The sequence below is a fragment of the Pseudogymnoascus verrucosus genome, assembly GCF_001662655.1.
Source record: "Pseudogymnoascus verrucosus strain UAMH 10579 unplaced genomic scaffold scaffold_35, whole genome shotgun sequence".
NCBI lineage: Eukaryota > Fungi > Ascomycota > Leotiomycetes > Thelebolales > Thelebolaceae > Pseudogymnoascus > Pseudogymnoascus verrucosus.
In genome coordinates this window covers 155,297-179,214 of record NW_017263686.1, presented here as the reverse complement: position 1 = coordinate 179,214, position 23,918 = coordinate 155,297, and the positions used below count along the sequence as shown (strand labels likewise).

General features: G+C 49.9%; 8 protein-coding genes across 8 annotated transcripts; 5 read left to right on the top strand and 3 right to left on the bottom strand.

The window, feature by feature from the left end:
* Positions 1-67: 67 nt before the first annotated feature.
* VE01_06339 (uncharacterized protein) lies at positions 68-3,664 on the top strand. The gene is made up of 6 exons (XM_018275791.2): positions 68-427; positions 484-522; positions 570-687; positions 737-836; positions 882-3,214; positions 3,265-3,664. The coding sequence occupies exons 1-6, from the start codon at positions 304-306 to the stop codon at positions 3,602-3,604; spliced, it is 3,054 nt and encodes a 1,017-aa protein (XP_018128595.1). The 5' UTR covers positions 68-303; the 3' UTR covers positions 3,605-3,664.
* Positions 3,665-3,759: 95 nt separating this feature from the next.
* Positions 3,760-6,109, bottom strand: VE01_06338 (uncharacterized protein; the record flags this gene model as incomplete). Its single annotated transcript, XM_018275790.2, has 3 exons — positions 3,760-5,467; positions 5,525-5,670; positions 5,791-6,109. The coding sequence occupies 3 exons, from the start codon at positions 6,107-6,109 to the stop codon at positions 3,857-3,859; spliced, it is 2,076 nt and encodes a 691-aa protein (XP_018128596.1). The 3' UTR covers positions 3,760-3,856.
* RVB1 (RuvB ATP-dependent DNA helicase pontin) lies at positions 6,099-8,712 on the bottom strand. Its single transcript, XM_018275789.2, has 3 exons — positions 8,425-8,712; positions 7,603-8,370; positions 6,099-7,550 (listed from the first exon to the last, which is right to left on the bottom strand). Exons 1-3 carry the CDS (start codon positions 8,566-8,568, stop codon positions 7,089-7,091), a joined length of 1,374 nt encoding a protein of 457 aa, XP_018128589.1. The 5' UTR covers positions 8,569-8,712; the 3' UTR covers positions 6,099-7,088.
* A 163-nt stretch (positions 8,713-8,875) lies between these two features.
* VE01_06336 (uncharacterized protein) lies at positions 8,876-11,655 on the bottom strand. Its single transcript, XM_018275788.2, has 4 exons — positions 11,403-11,655; positions 9,943-11,354; positions 9,731-9,893; positions 8,876-9,682 (listed from the first exon to the last, which is right to left on the bottom strand). Exons 1-4 carry the CDS (start codon positions 11,443-11,445, stop codon positions 9,579-9,581), a joined length of 1,722 nt encoding a protein of 573 aa, XP_018128590.1. The 5' UTR covers positions 11,446-11,655; the 3' UTR covers positions 8,876-9,578.
* Positions 11,656-12,304: 649 nt separating this feature from the next.
* Positions 12,305-15,912, top strand: VE01_06335 (uncharacterized protein). Its single transcript, XM_018275787.2, has 4 exons — positions 12,305-12,371; positions 12,902-13,313; positions 13,364-13,964; positions 14,022-15,912. Exons 2-4 carry the CDS (start codon positions 13,149-13,151, stop codon positions 15,815-15,817), a joined length of 2,562 nt encoding a protein of 853 aa, XP_018128587.2. The 5' UTR covers positions 12,305-12,371; positions 12,902-13,148; the 3' UTR covers positions 15,818-15,912.
* A 618-nt stretch (positions 15,913-16,530) lies between these two features.
* On the top strand, positions 16,531-18,909 carry XYL6 (Endo-1,4-beta-xylanase 6). Its single transcript, XM_059463789.1, has 6 exons — positions 16,531-17,564; positions 17,611-17,674; positions 17,724-17,728; positions 17,773-18,036; positions 18,084-18,173; positions 18,224-18,909. Exons 1-6 carry the CDS (start codon positions 17,483-17,485, stop codon positions 18,874-18,876), a joined length of 1,158 nt encoding a protein of 385 aa, XP_059319538.1. The 5' UTR covers positions 16,531-17,482; the 3' UTR covers positions 18,877-18,909.
* Positions 18,910-18,975: 66 nt separating this feature from the next.
* VE01_06333 (uncharacterized protein) lies at positions 18,976-20,919 on the top strand. The gene has a single exon (XM_018275785.2). The coding sequence runs from the start codon at positions 19,190-19,192 to the stop codon at positions 20,789-20,791; it is 1,602 nt and encodes a 533-aa protein (XP_018128593.1). The 5' UTR covers positions 18,976-19,189; the 3' UTR covers positions 20,792-20,919.
* Positions 20,920-21,355: 436 nt separating this feature from the next.
* VE01_06332 (uncharacterized protein) lies at positions 21,356-22,918 on the top strand (the record flags this gene model as incomplete). The annotated part of the gene is made up of 3 exons (XM_018275784.1): positions 21,356-21,569; positions 21,623-22,188; positions 22,250-22,918. 3 exons carry the CDS (start codon positions 21,356-21,358, stop codon positions 22,916-22,918), a joined length of 1,449 nt encoding a protein of 482 aa, XP_018128594.1.
* Between the last annotated feature and the right edge of the window lie 1,000 nt (positions 22,919-23,918).

Below are 23,918 nucleotides of genomic sequence, written 5' to 3'. Positions count from 1 at the left end.
TGCCCGGTTTTCCTTATCTGGCAGATACGTCATCGGGAATATTGTTGAATACATGTGGTACAGACATCGGCGCTGGCTGGAACGATCTGTTTTGATATTTACCAGCCAATTGAACGATCCCTTCTATAAAATAGCTAATTAATTCACGCGTACTGAGGTACACTGCTAGCTGCTGAATACGCCACTATAGTGGGCTTATTGTCATACGCGGGGCCAGCCGTATCTTCAACTTTCTCATTGAAAAAAATACACCTCTCTCATTCATAAACACCAGAAAGGCTTTTCTGAGTCTTCACTGCCCAAATGGTTCGCATCGACCAGGTCGACCTTCTGTCTGCGGAAGAGAAGCGTCTCAAGGAAGATCGGGAAAAAACGAAGTATTGGAAGAAATGGGGCCCGTACGTCGCAGAAAGGCAATGGGCAACTGGTATTTACCCCACGTCCTCCGTCGTATTGGACCTCGCCGCTGACAACATCGTGAAGTTCGTGAGGATTACAGTGCTGATGGCGATGCTTGGAGCCGTAAGTTCAGTGTCCAGCTTCAATCAATGGCAATTAATTGTCTGTAGACTTCACCCACGACGACGCCCGCTCAAGGGCTTTCAGATGGGGAGAGGATGGTATTGCAGGCGTTTCAGATACACACGGCTTCCAGAACATCGCGTTCGCATTTTGGAATGAGAAAGAGTATGCGCCCGTTTATTTTATTGCCAGGGATATAGCTAACAGTTGCCAGTGACTTTCTGAAAGAACGACTATTCGGCCTGTCTAACCCGCAGGGAAACCATGGCGAAAGCATCAAGGAAGCTCATTTTCACTTGGACAATGTCCCTACAGTATGGTCATCGTACATAAAAACTGGCCGCTGTTGACTTTTTTAGCACTCGTACATGAAATTTCTATACAAATACCCACAGAAGGCATTCCCCTACAAAGATCTCATCGATGAGAATGCCCGCCGGGGCAAGCAAGACAGAGAATACCAACTACTAGATACCGGAATATTTGAAGAAGACCGCTACTGGGATATATTCATCGAGACCGCGAAAGAGAGCGATGATCCAGACGAACTCCTCTTCCGAGTGACAGCATGGAATCGTGGCCCTGACCCAGCGCCGTTGCACATTGTCCCCCACATGTGGTTCAGAAATACTTGGGCGTGGGGACATGAGTCTGAGGATAAGAAGCCGTCAATCGAAAAGTCAGGAGAATCAACAGTGCATAGCAAACATTACAAGCTCGGTGACCGGTACTTTCAATTATCGCCATCCCCAGGCACTGGACCAAGTGGCCAAGACATACAACCTGAATTAATATTCACGGAGAACGACACAAATCGGGAGCACCTCTATAATGTTGAGAATCCACAGCCTTATGTCAAAGATGCGTTTCATCGGTATATTGTTGATGGAGAAAAGGCCGCTATCAACCCTAAGGAGACTGGCACCAAAGCCGCTGCCTGGTTTGCGTTCGACGAGGGAGATGGAGTGCCACCAGGAGAGTGTGCTGTTGTTCGATTCCGCTTCTCCAAGAAGAATGACGCATACTTGGACGAGGAGGTATTCGACGATATAATTGAAAAGCGACGAGAGGAAACTGATGAGTTTTTCTACCGCATCAGCCCGCTCCCAATGGCGGATGATCTTCGCAACATCCAGAGGCAAGCGCTTTCCGGTATGATGTGGACCAAGCAGTTCTACCATTTCATCTGGGACCAGTGGGCGAACGGCGATCCGTCATCTCCACCACCGCCTCCGGAGCGGAAGGCTGTCCGGAACACGCAATGGAAGCACATGCATCTCGATGATATTCTATCCATGCCTGATTCTTGGGAGTACCCCTTCTTTGCCGCGTGGGACTCAGCGTTTCACTGCATCCCACTGGCAATGATCGACCCTGATTTCGCAAAGAAACAACTGGATCTTTTCACGAGGGAGTGGTATATGCATCCGAATGGCCAACTACCTGCCTATGAGTGGAATTTCGGCGATGTAAACCCCCCAGTTCATGCCTGGGCTACATTCCGCACATTTAAGATTGAGCGTAAGATGTACGGCAGGCAAGATTTGGACTTCTTGGAGCGTGTCTTTCAGAAACTCTTACTTAACTTTACCTGGTGGGTGAACCGAAAGGATCTGGAAGGAAAGAATGTGTTTGAGGGTGGATTCCTCGGTTTGGATAACATTGGGTTATTCAACCGCTCAGAGCCGCTTCCGACAGGAGGAGTGCTTGAGCAGGCTGATAGCACTGGTTGGATGGCATTTTACTGCCTCTGCATGTTGAACATTGCCTTGGAGCTTGCAAAGCATCGTCGCATCTACGAAGATATTGCATCTAAGTTCTTCGAGCACTTCATGCTCATCAGTGATGCGATGACGTACAAACCCGGGCAAACAGAGGAGCAATCACTCTGGAACGAAGAGGATGGCTTCTATTACGATGCCATTTCCTGGGGTGGGCCATATTCTCAACAACTCCCAGTACGATCCTTAGTTGGATTGATTCCACTCTACGCAACTCTGACGCTAGAGCCCGAGCTCATCAATCAATTGCCTAACTTCAAGAAGAGGGTTGATTGGTTTATTGAGAATCGTCACGATGTCGCCGAGCGCAATATGGCCAGCATCAGAAAGCGAGGAAAGGACAATAGAATCCTGCTTTCTTTAGTGAGCAAGGATCGTCTTGAGAAGATCCTCAAGCGCATGCTGGATGAGGATGAATTCCTTGGAGATCACGGAATTAGATCGCTCTCAAAATTTCATGAGAAGAATCCCTACTCAATGGAAGTCAACGGACAGGAATTCAAAGTGAGCTATATCCCAGGCGACTCCGATAGTGGACTGTTTGGAGGCAACAGCAACTGGCGTGGACCTATCTGGATCTGCGTCAACTTCTTGCTTGTCGAATCTCTCCAGCGTTTCTACATGTTCTACGGCCAATCGCTCCAGGTGGAATGCCCCACTGGCTCTGGAGAATTCATGCATTTGGGCCATGTGGCGGAAGAGATCCAGCATCGTCTTCAGCATTTGTTTGCTCGCGGCGACGATGGAAGACGTGCTATCAATGACGGCGACGATAAGTTAGACTTTGACCCTTACTGGAAGGACAACCTCTGGTTTTATGAGTTCTTCGATGGCGACAGTGGACGTGGGCTGGGAGCCACGCACCAGTGTGGATGGACTGGTCTCATTGCCAGGATGATCCACGATACTGGGTAAGTTTCAAAATATTCTGTTCATTCTACTCTTACTAATGTCCATACAGAGTCAGCTGTCGACTTCCCCAAACACCCCGGACGCCATCTACAGGCATGGCGCACTACTTCGATGACGTTTTCGGAAGGCATATTGGACAACCGGAGTCGTTCAAGCCGAAGCCCATGCGCCGCTCGTCGACCAGCCGATCTATCGGAGCTCGAAGCGATTTTAATACCTCCATCAATGGAGATGATCACACAGAACGCGACGCGGGCTCGGTCCGTAATTCGGTTGATCGGGAAGGGGAGATGGAACGGGATGAGGTGAATAAGCACGTAGCCCACTATGTCTCTGAGCAGCTGGAGAAGGTGTTGGCCAAAGATGGGTTTGAGCCTGAGGACATTTAAGTTACCTAGTAGCACACTTGCATCATACATTTAGATCTCATTTGTAGGAATTTCAAGGGGTATTTTCGGAATATAATGAACTATTATTATTTGATTATTTTTCGTGATATACATGTAAAATATGAAGGTCCAGGTTTACAAGTATTAAAACAAAGCTTCATTAATTATCCAATTTAATAAAAAACACAATTCTAGAAAATTAAAACACGACGCCTCACTTAACCTCGCTCCCCAGACCAAAAAAAAACAACTCTACCCCTTCAACCCTCCTCCAATCACAAACTCAGCAACCTCAAACCCAACCCTCCGCAACCACTTATCCTCCAACTTCCCACTTGGAGCGTAAACAACAATAGCCCTCGCATCATTCCTAACCTCCACCCCCCCCATACCCGGATGCACTCCCCGGCTTCCATCCTCGTCCCCGATCGCCCCACTGCACACATACACCGTGAGATCCACGCCAATGATACCCCGCCACAAGGTAGCCATCCACTGCCAATGGTCCACCGGCGCATATGCGTCGTTGATAGGGATATGGATCGCAGCTCGGTCTGAGAGGGAAAGTGAGAAACCTCTCGGTAGCAGCGCGATAGGGAGGCGCGGAGCTGAGGTGGGGGCTGGTGATTTGGGGGTTCCCTCTGGGGATTTGGGAGGGGTTGTGGGTGCGGGGCGCGTGGAGATGAAGTTGCGGATCTCGGCGGACTTGGAGTGCCAGGTGCCTATTGCTTCGAGGTAGTCGATTATTGGGCCTCTGCTCTGGATGTTGCTTGTGATACCGGCTGGCACTGGAACGCCGTTCTCAGTGCCGGACATGGAAATGTCGGTTGGTGTTGATTCCGAGCGCCTCGAGGGAGTTTGAGAGTCGCTGGTCCATGTTTTGACAAGGCATTCTGCTTTCTGTTTCAGACAGTCTTCGATGTATTCCCCCACCTCAGCGACGAGCTTTTGGTTTGTTCCTTCTACTGCAACGACTGGACCGCGAACTTCTTGCGTTGGACTCGTGGGTCCTGGTGCTGCCAGCGGTGGAGCGATTTTGGCAAGGACGCGGATCTTGTTGAGGAATGGGATCGTCATGACCATAGCCTCAACGGATTGTGAGTTGCTGATACTATTCCGTAGTAGCTGTTGTTGCCCGTGAAATTGATGCTGCTGTACTTGCGCGGATCCTGGAATAGGGATCTTGGTCTGCAGAGGCGGCAAACGCAGGTCATCCATGTTCTGAGGCCGTACATGGCTAGGTGTATGAGGAGGAAATTGTCCGCTGATTGGTGTAGACCGGGGAGGCGGCTCCATCATCCCATGGTGTCCATGATGGTGATATGCCACGACGCGTTGATTGGGAATTCGGGCAGGCTCATAGGCTACTGCTGACATGGGGACGCGTGATATACGTTGTGGCCCGTTTGGCCATGATTGAGTGGGATAGGGGTATGGATTTGGATTGTCGTTGGGCCTTTGACGCTTAGCACGCGGGGATTGAACCACCTCAGTGTCTGAATCGTGCCACTGACTTCCTGTTTCCTCAATATGTAATTGTGGGCGGCGGTTGTGTGGCTGTGGATAGGGAGGGCCAGTTCGAAAATCTTGAAAGGGCCCTGGCGAGTCTGTGGTGTAGCGACCCTCGCGGTCCATCGCACGTGAGAACGGCTGGACAGGTTTATCGTTGTAGTTTCCTATCGATGGGGTAGGTGGCAATGGTGTAAGAGGCGTGCCTGGTGTTGAGAAATATCGACCGTTACACTTTGGACACCTCAAGGGGTCGTCAGGCGATGCTGCTGGTCGAGGGCCGTTGAGCTTTCCTGGTCGTCTGGGTTGATATCTGTAGTCTGGATATTGACGCTGGTGCCTGTGCTTTTCTTCCTAAAGTGTTCTTGTCAGCTCTAATTCTCTCATGAGGGTTCCGGGGCCTTCACGAACCTCGGCTAGTCTCTTCCATTCGTTTTTGGTTTCAATAGATTGCTCTCGCCACTGTGCTCCGATGATCTTTGATATCTCTGGGTTGGCAAGTCCTGGATTTTGTGCAATGACTTGCCCTTGATAGTGTTGACGATAAAGAATAAAAGCTTCAAAGAGTAATTAGCTATCAGTGTCCAATCAAACCTACAAACGAAACAAAGGCGACAGCGAGCACTTGACCCATAAACGACAAACATGGCAGAAGAGAGGGTATAGTTTGTACGTACCGTTTCGTGGTCGGGGGATCTTTGGATCAGGTTGGCAGAGACAGACTTGGTTATTTGAATCAGTCCGTGGGCTTTCGAGGCTGGCACTGTGGAGAGAGAGGTTCGCAATTGAGGGATTGTTGGCAGCATCAGTGTCGAGAGACGCCGCCCGCTTCTTCATCAAACGAGTGAGTGGCGGTGAGGGCGCCGACTCCTTCTCAGTATTGTTGGATGATCTGAGGGAGTCTTTCCTGGAGGAAGATGGAGATATAATCGTTGGTGATCTTGGAAGGTCTCTCATCTGAGTGCTCGAAAGAGAAGTTGATTCTCCCTCGGCCATGGCTAGATCCACTGTACGGGTGATAATGAAAATCGCAAACGCAGCAATGCCGAAGACGGGATATTCCCAACAGAATTTAGTAAAGCATCTCAGAATCGATTCTCGCAGAAAGCTTTCTCGTTAAAAGGCCCTTATCACAGAAACAATAACAAAGCGTAAACTAGAATAGCGATGAATGAAAAATAACCATTACAAGCCAGAAAAGAAATCAATGGGAACAATCTCAATGAAAGGATATTGTGCACAATAAAACCTTTGTCTAAAGCTTCAACTCACAACTAGCAGATTCTTTGTTTTCTGCACACCTCTTGCCCCCTTATGTCTCGGCAGATAAGCGTCAAAACCTGGTTCTGGACAAAGAAAATCATAGTATACCGCAGAGCACTGGCATCGATACAAGCAGCAACTGGTCCATTTGCTACAAAGCGAGACATGTATGCGGATAGGCTGCCATACGGACGAGGTTACCATGGGCTGGATAGCTTCACAATGGAGAAAGCAATCAAAATAGAGGAGTTAACCAATGCCAACAGAAGTAATAGCACCAGGGCTGGCCGGCCAGGGACATTTTATTCGATTGGCTGGGTGGTACATGAAAGAAACGCGTCCGACATGCGGCTCAAAACTTGCGTTTGGTATATGTTGGTCCGTGGAATGTGGAGTGTATAGAGTACCCGCAAACGGATGGTAAGTGCTCATTCCGCCCGTTCCTCGTTAAATCTGTAAATATAAACGGATGGCTGTATCGCTCCGATCTGCACATCTGCATATCTGCAACTCTCCAACTTTGAGTGGTCGACATATCTCCGTGGGCAAATAAACCAAACGGCTGGATAAATTTCCACGTGGTATTCTTATTATCTATCGTACTCTGTTAAAATCTGCACCTCTCGCCTAGTATACAGAGACAGCATCTTCGTATCACTCATCTGAACGCCGTTTTCCTTTCCGAGACTCCTTTCCGCCCCAAATTTCGAAATTAAACCAGGAACCCGCTCCCATCCCCAACCATAGCCGCCGCGCTCCTGCCGGCATCTAAGAATAGGTCCTGGCACTCTGCAACATCCTGGACTCCAATTTCCTGTGCCCCTCTGCATCTGGCAACAATCGAAGCTGGAGCCAGAAGTTGCAGCGCATATCTCAGACTGATGTTTGTACCCGCTTCGGCCACCTTGTCCAACGCAGCCTCTGCGATTGCAAGACCTTCAGTCGCGACCCGAATCTTGACAATCCTCTTGACCTCTTCCGCATCATAGGCGTGGGTTGGAACGATGAGAAGGCGCGCAAGCAGATCCGGCGGGATGCCGTGTGCAGCTACAATGTCTTCCGTACCACGGATCGTGCACATACCGCGATTGGATGCCAAGATGACAACGGGAGAAATGCGAGACTCCAACGCGCGGTTCAGATACGTGAAGCACTCAATGTCGAGCATGTGGACCTAGTGCGAAGTTAGAACGTTTCAATTCTCGTAGATGTATCCTATAGCATACCTCGTCGATAAAGAGCACTCCAGGAACCAGTTCGGCAACACCTTGGTCGATATACTTGCTAACCACCTTGTTGATCTCCTCGCGCAACTTGTCCGTGATTTCGGTCATCTTTGGCTTCATCAGCTGTCCCATCATGCTCATAATATCCTGACCACCCTGAGGACGTGCGTTCGCGATATCCAGGTCGTGTAATGTCACATCTTGGACGATTTCCTTCTTCTTGTGCACATCTCCCTTGGGTATCGGCACGTACTCTTCCGCTTCAAGGTCGAACTCTGTAGCAAAGGCATCGGATCGTCCAACACGCTTGCAAGCTCCGGTGTTGGCCTCGATATAAATGACATCGCCCACAGTCACTCTTTCCTTTTGTATAGCCTCGTAAATGCTGGGATCCAGACGCAGTTTCTTCGAGCCCTTGGCGCTCTTCAGCCCGATCAATAACGTGCTGATCGTCTTGCCGTAACCACCCAGAGGATTCTCTGTCTCTTCCGGAGTAAGCTCCGTGACCTCGCCCTCATAAACCTCCTTTGTCTCCCGCACACGCAGACCAATCGCCCTCCGGAAGTTCTCCATCAACGCCTCGGTCTTCTTTACTTCAGTCGAATAGATCTCGCTGCCAACAATGGGGCAGAATGGAACCTTGGTTCCCAGTTCGTGGCTGAGGGCCAGCGCGAGCGCCGTTTTCCCGGTACCAGGGCCTCCTGCCAAAAGCACGGCGCGGCCCGACATCTTTTGTGCTCGAATGAGGTCGACAACTACACCACATGCCTGTGAACTGGGTTAGTGGATTGTAAATCATAAGCTGCTCCATGCTTTGCTCACTTCTCTTGCAGCAACTTGCCCAACAAACCCGCCAGACTGCTTCTCAGCTATGCCATCAGGCCGAAGACCAAGGCCTTTGATATGGGTATGTGTTGAAATGCGGTTTTCGCGGCTGTTGCCCTTCACTTCAGTGATTTGGACCATGATGGCTGTAACTTCGGTGGACAATGCAATTTGTGCTGTAAACTTTGATTCTTGTTGTTATTGACGTAATTGACACGTTTTGAAGATATTTCTTAGTTTCTTTTCATAGTCCAGATCATGGAAGACTGGGATGATATGTTCGTCAATCGCGGTTTGGAGCTTCAACTTTTCGAAGGGCGATGTCAGCCTGAGGCGTTACAAAAACATACGTCACATGACTTGTCACATTCACTATCATGACACAGAGGACTCTCACATCTAAGCTCTCCGATTGCTCTTTAGAAGTCGTTTTATATACGTTGGAATTGGAGAAACTTCATGTTCATTGCGCAAAACTAATAATCCTACAATATACATATTCGCATAGCAAAAGACGACCACGATGCCGACCACTTACTCTGTGCAGATATATACTCGTCCTCGGACCCGTAAAATCATGCAGTCAGTTCTCATTCCATTGACAAGTCCAATTGAAAATGAGAGGATTTGTGATCGGCGTCAATAGGCGGCGTCCTTGACGAACGAAAAAGGCAACAGGGCCACCGTACCAGGGCATTTAATATCACCAGCAATGCAACCGTTTCCATCCAACTGTAACACCGGCATGAAGTGCTTGTAGATATTGTTAGCGGAGCCCAGGATGTAGACAGAACTCCGGGGAGTATCATTGCGGTCATGGTGCATTCTAACGGCCAGTAAAGCATGTCAGGCAGTCATATGGGTCATCCAGGTCAAGAAAACCACAAAGTCGATCTGGCTACCAAGAGGGGCATCATCAATGGATCATGTCGTGGCCGAGGACCTGTAGCTTGGAGTTGCGGCATCAATCTTCAGCAGCTTCATAACGATCAACAAGTGCATGCAATCATGTATGTCATACCAGCCAGTGCTGGCATCACAGTCTCAGTGTGCAGTTTCGGTCAGGCGAGTCTCAATAATCAAATCATGCAGTCAAGCAGTCAAGATAGTGTCGATGTCCGAAGAGTGGCAATGGTGTGTCTGGGCGGGGATTAGGAAGTTCCTGGCGGTTGTGACGGGCCGCCTGGTGCTTGGCCGCCTTGTTGAGCAGCCATGACTTGGTACCAAAGTGCAACATATGCTTGATAACCGCCATCTATATCTAATCAGTGGGTATCTAGTGAGTTTGAAAGGCCGTACTTACATGCTGCGTATGGGTCTTCGCCCCCTGTCGCTGCTGGAGCTTGCCCTTGTTGTGATTGAGGCTGTCCTTGGGCACTTCCATAAGCTTGCTGGGAATAGCTGCGATCTCCCTGATCATTCTGGGGAGGTTTGTTCCGACCACCACCTCCTCCATTCTTTAATTGCTACAACAGTTAGCTAGATTTTCGAAAGAAAAAATGCGATAGGACTTACCACGGCCTCTACCTTGTCTTCAATCGCCAGCTTAGCTCTCTCAATTGAATCTCTGGATCCAACCAAGCCAATCTCACGCTCGACCTCGCCAGGGCCAGATGAAGGTGTTACATTGATCTTGCAGCCTGTGGTGTTCTGCATGTCTTTGATAGTTTCGCCTCCCTTTCCAATAATCATGCCGACAGCTTCCGAAGGAACATATATTGAGTCGTTGACCTTATCAGCACCTCCGCTCGCCCCACCGTAGTTAACATCTCTGGCAGGCTCCCTTTGTGGAGGAGGAGCACGGCCTTTTTCAGCCATGCTCTTGCTGTCGCTTTCTACAATCTCCATAATTAGATCCTTTGCTTGGGCTGCAGCTTCACGCGAACCGATAAGATTGACTGGTCTCAAGCCATTGACGCTCTTTTGCTCGCCCACAATATTGACATGACATCCACTCCTTTCCTGTAGATCACGGATAGTCTCACCGCCGCGGCCAATGATGAGGCCCACAGTTCTGTCAGGGACCATTATTTGCATACTATCTTCACCATCGCGTAGTGCTGGTTGGTGTGAGCTAGCACGAGCTGGGGCGGCATCTCTTCCCTGACGATCTGCTCCGGCTCGAGCACCGCTTCCCATACCGCTATCGTCAATAATGCGGTTGATTTCTGCAATAGCTTCTGCTCGGCGTGCTCGCGGACCACTGATTTTACACTGGCGGAATGGGCCATTCTCCTCGGAGATGGGAATGAACTGGACACGGCAAGCGGTTTCAGCCTCAACACGTCTAAGATTTTCGCCTTGTCTGCCAATAATAAGACCAACAAGGTTAGACTCTATCGTGATTATCTCGGAGTTATCGCCGTCACCTCCTCCTCCTCCACCTCTGCCGATTGGTGATCTCTCGCGAACATTATACCCCGCATTACCAGCCCGAGGGGGTGAGAATGTCTCCTGTGCACCTCGAGCACGTGGTGCTGGGGAAAATGAGCGTTCTCTACCATATTGGTCTCTCCCCACAGGCATCCTATCAGGCCTCCGCTCGTCTCGGTAGGGGTTGTAGTTGTCGCGGAATGGCTCTCGGCGACCAGGAGGCGGGGATCTTGATCGCGATCGAGGTTGTATGTGCGACATTGACGCGTCAGCCCTATGGTCGGCACCATATGCTGGCCTCTCATATGCCAGCCCTTTCTCTGCAGCTATGGCTTTTGCCTTTGCAATGGCATCTGCGATGCTAACAGTCCCAGAATTAACCGGCTTTATGCTGCTGAGGTCAACGTTGCCAGAGTGCGTTGGCTGAGGTAATGGGTATTGTGTAGCCGAATATCCATGCTGAGGTTGGCCCTGTGGTTGTTGTTGGTACTGCTGTTCCTGATACCCTGGCTGTGGTGACTGCTGGTTCTGTGAAGTGCCACCATGTTGAGCAGCTATGATGGTTAGTGCGCCGTCATTTATCTGCATTATCTGAAACTCACCTAAAGCCGCCAGAATAGACGTGATACTCGGTTGTTCAGCCATGAGTGCAATATAGATCTTTGTGAGGCTGTGGTGTAGATCAAGACTGTTGCTTCGTGTGGTTTTCGCTTTGGGTATGAAAGCGTCGCAACAGAGACACTGCTAGAAAACCCCCCCCAGCTACAGATGAGATCAACACTATAGCGGCCTGGCTCAAATATGCGCTTGCGACGGCTAAATTTGTATCTTGGGCAAAAGAGGGTGTTGAAGATCGTCAAACTGTTCAAGAGAGGTTTTGCGATAAACTATGTCAAACCGCGCTAACCCAAAGCAACAAGCGCGCTTGTAGTTGAAGCGCGCGTCAAAGCATCCCAACAACCTCCAACGACATATTATCACCATGCAATCGAGGCACTTCACCAACTGCACCTGTAATGTTTTTGATGCCATAATTTCAGTTAATATGTATTACAGTTAAGTTATATATGCTAAATGTACAGTAATTTCCTATTCACTTTTGTCATATTTGATACCCAAACGAGCCCATCTGGTAGGGATGCTCCATACCTTTCTTCATTACACATTATCTGGCCGTAACACCATAAGGCTGGCTTTGATATAAAAGTCGAGGGAAGAGGAAGCATATATTTATTTACTTCCTTCTAATGTTCAAGATGTGATGCCAGGTTTATACCAGCGAGGCCGAGAAGCCTTGTCATGGATTTCACTAATGAGCCAAACCAAACCTCGCTTTGTCATGGGCCGCTTTAAGGGAAACAATATAAACTCGGCATCGGAGTATCATATTTACCGTACGTAGTGTAGGATACGCTAATAGTTTCGCGTATTCATGCCGCACATTGCCCCTGATATAATAGTTAAGTTTACTTCGATTTGTATAACTTCACCCTTTTCCAAAATTTCTAACGGCACCGTTTCTACGCCAACGTTTCCTAACGTTTCCTATCTTCGAACTTGAAAGCAAAGAAGTAAGTTCATAGTTTTATTTTGTTCTCTATTCGATTTAAAAGCACTATCCCCGCTGGCTCGGTGGCCTCCGCCAGTTTGGCGGGAGTCTTGACCGGGGTCACCCCCGTTCTCATTCGCCAGAAGAGCAATAGCTTCCCTAGCAACCAGAGCAGACAGTCCTTCTCACCTGCAATCTTTCGGTTGCTTCTACAGTTGGACGTGTGACCCAAGCGAACTGCCCCTACACCTTCACCGGAAACTCGAGCAGAGTGCCTCGTCTGACCTACGATCTACCGATTGCCCCTACACCTTCCACACTTCCTCATACAACCTTTACTGGCACATGGATATCCCGAACATCTATCAATCAGATTGACCTCACTACTGCACTATCGCCATTTTTGACCAGATCATCCCTCGGTGGCACCACGCCCCAAACATCACCAACAACATACCACTCCACTGCTTTCTTGACTTTATTTCTGTCAAATTGCTTCACAGTTATTTCTCAACCTTGTTCTACAATTATGCTAACAATGTCAACTATTAGCAGCAAAGGAGGTGGTGGCAAGGCACCAGAAGAGGAAAAGCTGAACATCCCAGCCTTTGTGAACATCACTAATACGAGTGGCTTTGCCATACCTGCCAGTGTCCTGAACAGGGCCTGGATTGCCCTCTCACAACAGATTGTCAACAGAAACAAAACAGCTGCCGGGAACCTTGACAATAACTTCTTGGCATTCCTTTGGAATCACGTTGTAGGAATCGCACCAGTATCACCAGTCACAGTAGATACTATGACTTCCTACGCAAACACAGTGTATGATGCCAACATTGGCCACAACTTTACTACTTGCATCATACCAGAAGTTTTCTGGCAGCAAACTGGCTACCAAGCTATCAGACTGGAGAAAAAGTTGGGGGAGCCAGAGGGATTTATCGATCTCAGGATTTGGGTTGAGGTAGGTTATAGCTGTCCGAAGACACGAAACCTATTCACTAATAATCATAGGGTTATGAGAATTCAAGTCTTTCTGCAAGCCACCGCCTCCTGTCTTCAAACTCCACCATTCCCTATATCTACATTGGCACTACATTTGGCCAAACTGTATGGAGCACGGACTTTCTTTACAATAGAATGAAGGCCCATAACGAGACCATTACCGGAATCTCCACTAAAGACCCAGAGCCGCTTCAGATCGAGCATGACTCAATCGACACACTTTGCTGCAAGACCAATACTGATGACGAGGCACCAATCATCTCTCCAACTCACGATGACCTCCATCAGTTTATGAAAGACAACCGTCGATTCTTGATCCAGACATGTCTGAACAATGATACCCAGGACTGTATTGTGAACATGGAAGGAACAAATCCAGGCTTTCCGAATTTCAACAACATTTCGAAACTATATTATGGTTTGGAGGTCATTCCGATGTCGAGTCGGGGCTTTTCAAGGCTTGAACCAGTCATGGCCATCCAAAAGCGACCAAAAGGGAAAACAGGCAAGAATAAGCGCCGTAGGACGAAGCGCAAGATTGGTGGAGTGGAACAGGCCGGTGAAGCCAGCAGTGCTGCCACCATTCAAGCTGAGATTACGGAGATTAATTGTGAGTCCAATATCCCAAAACTATCGATATAGAGGGTAGCTCTAACTAAATGGATAGCAGTTGAGACCACAAAGGTCGAGGAAACTTTGGAGGCATTTACTGAAGACAATGACCTCGAGCCTACCATAGATGAGACTCCCGACGTCACTCATCTTCTGGAAGAGGCACCTACAAACAAAACTGAAGCCAGAACCCCTGAACCGATCAAGGACGGAAAAGGTATTATTGCAAACCAACGCCAGACAAACCTTCGTGTATCCACGTCAAGCCATGGCCAGGAATCTTCTCAATCCACTGCCCAATCCGAGGACCAAGCTGGACAGCTGACTCAGGGCCAAACAATCCCAGAAGTCTCAGATTCAGTCTCAGCCCTTGTCAGAAATGAAGCAATTTCATCGACGACTATTGTTACAACAGGCACAAGCATCGCCAAGAAATCAGAATCTCAAGCTGTTGCCCCAGCTAGACATACAGCATCTTCTCAAACTGATGCCCCAACTGGAGGCACAGCATCTTCCCAAGCCCCAGTCAAAGATGCAGTGACCCTTCAAGCTGCCGCTCCAGTGGAGGTCCAAGTAATTCCTCAGGTCGTTGCTGCCGCCAGTTCCAGTCCAAATCACACTGGAGCTCATATTGCATCAACCCATGGGTCCCAGTCCACCAACGAGGATAGAGCTCGGGTTATTGAAGAGTTGAGAGCGCAACCACCACAACCGAGCCTTGAAGAAGTGAGAGCCCGTCGAGCCAGCATAAAGGAGGAGAGGCGTGAGGAGAGGCGTCAGAGCATTGACTTTATTCGGATGCGAACCTTATCCCGCGCATCAGCACTTGGAATCTCAATGACTTCGGCCAACCCATCAGACTCTGGACCACTTCCAGAGACTACCAACCTGTCTTTGAATCCACCTCGAGCATTGGAGAAAGTCTCAGAGACTACATCGGATAGTGCGACCAATGACGGGAATGTTGCTGGCGTTCATCTGAAACTACACCACCCGACAGGCCAGACTTCCGGACCTGCTTCCAACGAGGATGATGAAGCCACACCCCTCGCCGACGCGTCTCCGAACTTACCTCGCTCGGTGGAGCCTTCTTTGAACAATGCAAACCCGATCTCTGCCGGCCCTTCTCATTTGGCGCAACTTTCGTCTCCTGTTGCTCAGGAGAATGTCAAGCCGAGGCGCGGCAAATGGGTCGCGCCTCTTCCTGAGCAACAGGAGTGGGTCCCTGTATCTCGGCCATCGGAGCCATCAGCGGCGGCTTCGAAGAAGAAGAGCCGTCGCGACGCAAAGCCCGTTAAACCCAGTGTCGAGTCTCGCGTGTCAGTTGGGACCCAGACTGACACTGGGTTCATATCGTGTTCCATTGGAACACAGACGGAAACTGGCGTCGCGACGTCAATCGCGGAGGACTTGGAGCCTGGAACTGGCCCAGCTCCAAGTCGTGAAGATGAGTCGGCGGGACATGGCAATACCAAGCCCCCACCATCTGTCACCTCCCGCGCGTCACTCCAGCGCGAGCTGGAGTTGACATCAATTGTGGAGGATCCTGCTCTCCAGCAGGATCGTGGAGGTGAGTATGCACGAGGCATACTGACCATGGCTGCTCCCTCCACGGCCCACTCTCACTTGGTCGCCGAGCTCACGGGAGCCGGCGTACCACCCTCGGCCCTGACATCCTTGTCACGGTCCGGCCTCGAGGGCCACGAAGCAACTGGTTGCCGCCAACAGCCAGTTGTCATTCACCTCGAGGTCGAGACGGTGACGATAGGTGGGGTCACCTTCGAGGCTCGTCGGCGTGGAAGTCGGCACGCAGTTGCCGCTTCCATGCCGAAGCTCGAGCTCGATTGGTGATGTGGGAACTGCGGTGAAAGAGCCTGGCGGCGGCCCTGACACCAAAGTCCTCGCCCGAGGACCCGTTACGGCGAGCTGGAGAGGAGGATGAGGGGTGGGGTGGGGAGGTTCGGAGTTGGGGACTTGGGAGGGAGGGGTGGAATACTGTAATATTACTGTACTGTAGGATAGAACGCGCGAATGGATTGGGTTTTGTAATTGTGCTTGATATTGATATATCGTGTTCTTGATGTTTGTTTGGTACTGAACTTGAGTGCTCAGCCGTGGGGAGCCTGGTGGATAACATGAAGTTTGTCCACCGAATCGACTTCAAGCGCCATCAATTTATGGTCATATACTCTTATCCACACTTCTTGGCTCAGATTTGCACCCCGGAGAAGCGTTCTGGGACAGACCTGGAAGATCGGGAGATATGGGGATGGGGACCAGGGATTACTCCGATTTCCAGCTCTGGGTTTCCGGAAACACGATATTTTTGGCGCCTTTCGGGTCAACCATCGGTTGTTCTCTGTCTTTTCCATCACAGGTCATACACTCCACAAATAAATTGATTGTTTTTGAGCTGATTTAATCTAAAGGGCAATATAATTGCAGGCGAAGACGTTCCAGCGTATTTCCTTGGGTTGCGATTGGTCGCAAATCGACCCCTCTTCTGGATAGGTGCCAAGGATTATATAGCCAAATGTGCAACAGCCACTTCTAGATTACACCACGGTTCATATCTGCATTTATACTCTACAGCTTCGGATGAGTTCGGGTTTTGAGGGGAAGTGTGGTGGTGTGAGGTGTCGATGATCGTGAACCTTGGCCTTTGGCCCGTTACCGTCACATTCGATCGCATCTTGAGACAAGGAACGTGGCAGGACAGATGGAGAACAAATCGTCAGTGGGTGGGGATCTTGTTTACTCCTTGGTGGCAGCAAGGGAAGTGTCTGGACGGAAAATCCATTGACAGGGTGTCAAAGACGATACAATGCGCGTGATGCGGGGAGAAGTGCATCCACCTACCACTATAAGCATTATGCAACGCGGGCAACCCATCGATGATTTGGGTAATAACGTTATTTCCCTGCCGCTTCTATTCGACTTCTCCCGCATATTAAGGTCGAAAACGTGGGGTAGCGCTCAGGCAAAAGTGGTTGCCAAGACTTATTTCCACGTTACCGGAGCGGTGCGTGCGCGTTCCTGAGTTGTGGTTGTCGGCATTTATGGGACGAGGAGAGATCATATTATGGCATGGCGATAGCCTCAACCTTTCGTTCTCGTCTTCTAGTCATATGCTTAATAAGCCTCAGCCACGCCCGCTTTGCCCTCTTCCCTCATCGTCAGGAACGATTACGGTGAGAATGGACCGCCCAACTTGACGCCATGGCTGCACTGCGATGGTGCACTCTACATGCCGCCCCGAGCAACTTCTTGATCTGGTCTGGTTTGCAGGCAAGTTGTCAGCGGGAGATCAGCCTGAAACAATCAGCGATGCGGCCTGCACATCCGGCTTGGCTCGGCAGTGATACCGACTCGCCGTCGCGATGCGGCTAATAACACCCGGATATAGAAGTTAATATATAAGGCTTGGTATAAATATATATGTAAGGTCTACCTCTCCATTCCCCTTCCCCAGCTTTAGCATTCTCTTGTAAATATTTTCACTGTAGATACTTCAAGATGCTGAGCATGAAAGCCTTGGTCGCTCTTGCGGCCGCCATTCAGCCACTTGCCATGGCGCAAAGCGCTGTCTGGGGCCAATGTGAGTATTGAAGTCTTGAACATGTGGGCTGAACTGATAGATACAGGTGGTGGAAGTGGCTGGACTGGTCCTACAACCTGCGTGTCAGGCTCCGTTTGCACCTTCTCCAAGTAAGTCTATATGTGTAGTCAGTTGAATCGCAGAAACTAATGATAATAGCGCCTGTACGTTAGACGTTCAACCAATTTAACCACTCTAATCTTTCTAGGGTACTCCCAGTGCCTCCCAGGTACTGCTCCGCCAGTCTCGAGCAACCCTGGAACCACCCCGACCACGACCGCCTCAAACCCTGGCAACACAGGGGGCGGCTCCACCAGCGGCAGCATCGATGTAAGATTCAAGGCACACGGCAAGAAGTACATCGGCACTGCCACAGACCAGGGCAGATTGACCAGCGGAAGCGCTCCGATCATCCAGGCAGACTTTGGTCAAGTCACCCCGGAGAACAGCATGAAGTGGGATTCCATTGAACGTGAGTCAACCGAACCATGGCTCTTGATTAAAGCTGACAGTATGCAGCATCGCGAGGCAACTTTGGCTGGACTGGAGCCGATTACTTGGTGAACTGGGCCCAGACCAACGGAAAGCTGATCCGTGGTCACACCCTGGGTGAGTTCTGTCGAAACTGGCCGTTGTGTGGTCTTGACTAACATTCTCAGTCTGGCACAGCCAGCTCCCATCATGGGTGAGTGCGATTACGGACAAGGCGACAATGACGAGCGTCATCCAAAACCACGTCACCACCATCGTGACTCGCTACAAGGGAAAGATCCTTCAATGGGATGTCGTCAATGAGATCTTTAACGAGGACGGCTCCATGCGCGACTCTGTATTCTCTAGGGTCCTCGGGGAGGATTTCGTCAGCATTGCCTTCAAGGCTGCACGCGCTGCCGACCCCAACGCCAAGCTGTACATCAACGACTACAACTTGGACACTGCTACTTATGCCAAGGTCACCACCGGCATGGTAGCTCACGTCAAGAAGTGGATCGCTGCCGGTGTCCCAATTGACGGCATCGGAACTCAGGGTCATCTCCAGGCTGGTGGTGGCGCTGGTTTGGCAGCCGCCATCAAGGTCCTCGCTGCTTCTGGTGTCTCCGAGGTTGCTGTCACTGAGCTGGACATTGTAGGTGCAGCGGCTACTGATTACGTCAACGTCGTAAATGGTTGCCTCAACGAGGCCAAGTGTGTCGGTGTGACCGTTTGGGGTGTGCGTGACCCAGACTCTTGGAGAGCAAGCAGCAACCCGCTTCTCTTTGACGCGAACTTCCAGCCTAAGGCAGCTTACACTGCTATTCTGAACGCTCTCTAAGCCTCCCTCCTCACATTTTCAGAAGCAAGGTCCTCATATATAGCTTTTATAGTCAATATAGTAGTCTTCTCTTGATACCAAAGTTACCGTTAAACCAATATTGCATGTTGCCCCTGTCTCTCTTGCCTGGTTCCGTCCGTAGAGTTGCCCCTTACCCCTATTTCCAGGCCACTACCGTCGGGTTATGTATATTCCGCTAATTAACTATTTTGCCGCTACACACCGCCAAAACGCGTCTCCAAGACCAGACCGCGACTAAGGGAGGCACGAAGAGCGACGAGTAGTTTGGGATTTATATTATATAAAATTCACAATGGTTGCTTGCCCGATATGTGATAAGCCTGTTAAGCCAAAGGATATCAATTCTCACATCGATTCCAATTGCGAAACCCATATCGATAGTACCCCGCCATCAACCCAACAGGCTGGAAATGGCCTCTCGAACTTCTTCCAGACACCTGGGCCCAAACGAAGCCTTCCGATTAGTACCCCGAAGTCCGGCACAAATGGAGACTCAAAATCTTCGATAAATGATGTGCAGAGTACGCCATTGTCGTCTCAGAAAAAACGGTCTTTCGAGGAGGAAACGCCTGCAGTTCGGCAAGATCCCATAGAAAATGAACAGCCGCCGACAGCAAAGAAGCCAAAGGTCAATGCCTTTCACAAGGCAGCACCTCTCGCAGAGCGGATGCGACCTCGAACCCTCGACGATGTATGCGGCCAGGAATTAGTTGGACCCAAAGGAATCCTTCGAAACCTCATCGAGCAAGACCGCGTGCCATCGATGATCCTCTGGGGCGGGGCAGGAACGGGCAAGACCACCATCGCTCGCTGCATTGCCTCTATGGTTGGGAGCCGCTTCGTCGAGATCAACAGTACGAGTTCGGGGGTTGGGGAGTGCAAGAAGATCTTTGCCGAAGCGCGGGGCGAGCTCGGTCTCACTGGCCGCAAAACAATCATATTCTGCGATGAGATCCACCGCTTCTCAAAGTCTCAGCAGGATGTGTTCCTGGGCCCCGTTGAATCGGGCCAGATCACGCTGATAGGGGCCACGACCGAGAACCCCTCGTTCAAAGTCCAGAATGCGCTGTTGTCACGGTGTCGGACGTTTACGTTGCAGAAGCTTACTGATGAGCATATACGGTTGATATTGGAACGAGCTCTTACTACTGAAGGTGTTTTGGATACAAAACCTTCTGAATTAGTGGACTCGGAACTGATTGCCTACCTAGCGGCATTCTCGGATGGCGACGCTCGTACAGCCCTGAACCTGCTCGAGCTCTCTGTCTCCATATCCAACAGGCCAGACACGACCAAGGAAGATATCAAAACTGCTCTCACCAAGACCCTCGTCTACGACCGTGCCGGTGACCAGCATTACGACACGATCTCAGCACTGCATAAGTCGATCCGTGGGTCCGACCCAACGGCAGCACTGTACTATCTCGCACGCATGCTGCAATCGGGTGAAGACCCTCTCTTCATCGCCCGTCGGCTAGTCGTCGTAGCATCCGAAGACGTCGGCCTAGCCGACAACAGCATGCTCTCCCTAGCAACCGCCACCTATACAGCAGTCGAGAAGATCGGTATGCCCGAATGCCGAATCGCGTTAGGCCATTGCACCGTAGCGCTCTCACTCGCTCCCAAATCAACGCGCTCATACCGTAGTCTGAATAACGCCTACGCGGCGCTTGGGGAGCCCGGGGTAGCTAGCCTTCCTATCCCTGTGCACCTCAGGAATGCACCGACGAAGCTGATGAAGGAGTTGGGATATGGGGCGGAGTATAAGTATAACCCGAATTATAAGGATGGGAGGGTGAGGCAGGAGTATATGCCTGATGCCCTGAGGAATAGGGTGTTTATGGAAGAGAATGATCTGGGGACGGAGGTTGATCCGGATTTGAGGGGGAGGTGAATTGGGGTGAGATTGGAGATGCTGTGGATTGAATTTAGCGGGCGTTTGGGGTCTGTTGAGGCGAAATCATGGTGATATCAGCATTAATTGAGTCGCGCGAAGTGGTAAATATAAGAGACAAGTTGCATCGTTACCCGAATCTCTGTCTTCAATTTGTGACGTTTTGGATCTTCCTTCGTAAACCTTATACCTATTCGCCACCTTCTTATTTTCTTGCACTCTTCCCTTCTTGCCTTCTTGACTTCATTTCGCCTTTTTATTTTCTTACCTTCCTACCTTCTCTCCCTTCTGAGGTTCACTCTGTTTTGGATCTTGACTCTTCTCATGCTTCCTTGCAACATCAACATCAAACCAAGTTATATCATCAGGGTTGAAGTTTAGTTACTCCAAGAGCTCGCCCACCTATACATTTTCTCACAAGTACACGTTCATCACATCTCTCTCACCCTAACTTTCCTCTCGCACATTCATAAGTCAACTTCACAAGTCCGATCTTGCTGCTTACTCCCACACACCGAACTTGCCATCTATCACCGTCACAGACATAGCAAACCTCACTTCAAGATGGATTCAATCGACCCTGCAACTCCTCTCACAGATGCCGAATGTGAGATCCTGCGAGAAATCTATCAGGAAATCTATCAGGACGAAGATGTTACCATAACCCGCTCTACTCGACGCAGACGCTCCCCCTCACCAGAGACAGACCGTCCTCGTCGAAACCTTCGACCCCGACTTACTCGGCCCAGCTACATCGCGCCAGACCCAGAGGAAGACGGTGACTTCCCGCCTCCCTTCTGAACCAAGATAAATACTAATACATCAGCATAGACTTATACTCCAACTCGTCCGAAGACGTCCCATTGACGACCACTCAACCCAATCAAAATACCATCAATCAGCCCACCATAACCTCAGGCACAGCTTCACCCGACGTCGGTCCCTTGCCGGTATCTCAAACCGACGGAAATGTCACCATTGAACCGCCCACACCCTCCGATACAGCGCCACCAATCGAGCCAGCCTCACCCTCCGGCACTTCCCCAATGACCTCTCAAATCAAGACAGCAGCCGAGGAGCCGGATATCGACTCCGAAGCTGAAGAAGAGCGTATGATCCTCTCCGCCAAGGCCAAAGTCGCCTCACTCGAACAAACCTATGCAAAAAACCGCAGAGTGCGGGAAAGGGCTGCTGTGTTTGCCACCAAAATGTCTGATATCAAAGACCTCCAAGACGCGCTCAAAGGGGAGCTGGTGGATTTGAAGATGGAGTCGGATGAGGTCTTGCAGGAGGTACTGGAGAGGCTCAATGACCCGATTGTGGAGCTGAAGACGAGCATGGCGGAGTTGTTTGAGCCGTTGGAGAAGAGGGAGATTAAGGGGTCAATTGATAAGAAGGTACGTGGTGGATGGTGTCCTTTGATGAGTTGGTGCTGGGGCTTACTGACAGTCTAGGTAGCTTCAAAGACGGACGAAAGTTCCTGATGGGGAAAGTGAGATGAAACCTGTGGAGAGGAATGACCGGGAAAGTGACGGAGCCTCCGTTAGTATGAGTGATAAGGATAACGGAGAAGTCGACAAAACATCAATCGCCGAGGATGATAAAAGTGAGGACGAAGATGGTGACAAGAGCGAAACAATGAGCGATACCAAGGATGATGAGAATGATGGGAGTAATGATGAAGATTCTGAGTTCACTGAGGGCGATCGCAGTGTGCATAGCGACTTTACCTTTGGCGACAGCGACGATAATGCTTCTGACGATGGCGATGGCTACAAGATGTATCGAAGAAACAAGAAGATCAGCGTTAGTGAGGACGATGGGGATGATGGTGAAGATTATGAGAGAAAAGTGGACGATTTCGACCTGGAAGACGACTTTCGCGGACCCCACAGCGACTATGAGGATCATGAAGATAGCGATGGCGACGAGGGATATCAAAAGTATGGTGACAGGAGCAAAAAAACCAGCGCTTTTGAGAATGATGAGGATGATGATGAGAATTATAAGAGCGATGAGAGCGAGGATAAGCCTGGCAGCGATGATCTTAATGAGTATCATGGGGATACCGATGAAGAAGATATACATGACGTGGGGACCACGAGGAAATTGATCCGAGGATATTAATCCACAATGATATATCAAGTGGTTTCCATTAATGCTAGATATTTCAATCTCAATCTAGTTTTCCTCGCGCCTAACTTTGCTACAACTGTTGTTTGGCCACATGAGCGTTTCGCATTTGCCTCACGGTTGTATTCGGTGTTGTGCTTCTACTTGACTAACTTTAATCTTCTTATGCATAGTGGTTCAATTGATACCCGATATGGGCTGCAACTCGGGCTAAAAACTGCTTTCAACAATTACAACAATACCCTCAAATCCCCGTGATATCCCTCAAGCTCCCACCAACTCACACCCCTCAGAGCACCCCTGAAGGTTATCATACAGTATAAAACTCCTCTCAAAATACCTCCCCTTCTCCTCTTCAGCCAGTACCAAATTAGCCCGAATCTATGCGCTTGTACGGGACAGCACCAAGATCCCAAGGTTTGAGCAGCGCACATGACCGAGATACACCCATATATTCCAGATCACCAGCTGCACGAGGAGAAATGGAGGAGGTAAACACCACCGCATACTCAGAACAGTCATCAAATCGAGTGTGAACTTAAACCCTACATCTAAATCGAGCTTGGTAAGGCTGGATCTAAAGGGCCAAAAAAAGACAAAAAAGGCAAAAATGAAAGGCACAGTACTAATGATGAATCTTCAATTCAAAGAACAAGAAACATCATATAATCATACTGTACTAAGCCACGCACAAAGTACATGGAACAGCTGAATGACGTGTAGGGCATCACCAGAAAGGCTCCTAGCTGAACGGGGCTCGAACCCGAGGTCTAGGTAATTGAAACACCCTCCTCCTACAGAGAGTGTGTGGGATCTATACCTTACCGCTTGACTATGAAGGCAGGCGTCTGTTGTGGTTCATGGGGGGTGGGCGCTTAATGGTCCTTATATAGGGTTTAGCGATCTGGAGGGGGCTAGGGGGTGGTTTTATAGGGGGGGCGGCTTAAGGGGCGATTATAAAGGAGTAAGCGATCTAGGGGGTGGTGTGCGTGAG

Excerpts from the sequence above, each read along its gene's own strand:
- VE01_06339 (XM_018275791.2), top strand. The coding sequence starts at position 304 with ATGGTTCGCATCGACCAGGTCGACCTTCTGTCTGCGGAAGAGAAGCGT. Across the intron at positions 523-569 it reads TGATGGCGATGCTTGGAGCC|ACTTCACCCACGACGACGCC; the intron begins GTAAGTTCAGTG and ends AATTGTCTGTAG. Across the intron at positions 3,215-3,264 it reads AGGATGATCCACGATACTGG|AGTCAGCTGTCGACTTCCCC; the intron begins GTAAGTTTCAAA and ends ATGTCCATACAG.
- RVB1 (XM_018275789.2), bottom strand. The coding sequence starts at position 8,568 with ATGGTCCAAATCACTGAAGTGAAGGGCAACAGCCGCGAAAACCGCATT. Across the intron at positions 8,371-8,424 it reads GGCAAGTTGCTGCAAGAGAA|GCATGTGGTGTAGTTGTCGA; the intron begins GTGAGCAAAGCA and ends CCCAGTTCACAG. Across the intron at positions 7,551-7,602 it reads GAGTGCTCTTTATCGACGAG|GTCCACATGCTCGACATTGA; the intron begins GTATGCTATAGG and ends ACTTCGCACTAG.
- VE01_06336 (XM_018275788.2), bottom strand. The coding sequence starts at position 11,445 with ATGGCTGAACAACCGAGTATCACGTCTATTCTGGCGGCTTTAG. Across the intron at positions 9,894-9,942 it reads AAGACAAGGTAGAGGCCGTG|CAATTAAAGAATGGAGGAGG; the intron begins GTAAGTCCTATC and ends TAACTGTTGTAG. Across the intron at positions 9,683-9,730 it reads CGAAGACCCATACGCAGCAT|ATGGCGGTTATCAAGCATAT; the intron begins GTAAGTACGGCC and ends GATTAGATATAG.
- VE01_06335 (XM_018275787.2), top strand. The coding sequence starts at position 13,149 with ATGACTTCCTACGCAAACACAGTGTATGATGCCAACATTGGCCACAAC. Across the intron at positions 13,314-13,363 it reads ATCTCAGGATTTGGGTTGAG|GGTTATGAGAATTCAAGTCT; the intron begins GTAGGTTATAGC and ends TAATAATCATAG. Across the intron at positions 13,965-14,021 it reads TGAGATTACGGAGATTAATT|CAGTTGAGACCACAAAGGTC; the intron begins GTGAGTCCAATA and ends CTAAATGGATAG.
- XYL6 (XM_059463789.1), top strand. The coding sequence starts at position 17,483 with ATGCTGAGCATGAAAGCCTTGGTCGCTCTTGCGGCCGCCATTCAGCCA. Across the intron at positions 18,037-18,083 it reads GAAGTGGGATTCCATTGAAC|CATCGCGAGGCAACTTTGGC; the intron begins GTGAGTCAACCG and ends GACAGTATGCAG. Across the intron at positions 18,174-18,223 it reads GATCCGTGGTCACACCCTGG|TCTGGCACAGCCAGCTCCCA; the intron begins GTGAGTTCTGTC and ends TAACATTCTCAG.
- VE01_06333 (XM_018275785.2), top strand. The coding sequence starts at position 19,190 with ATGGTTGCTTGCCCGATATGTGATAAGCCTGTTAAGCCAAAGGATATC.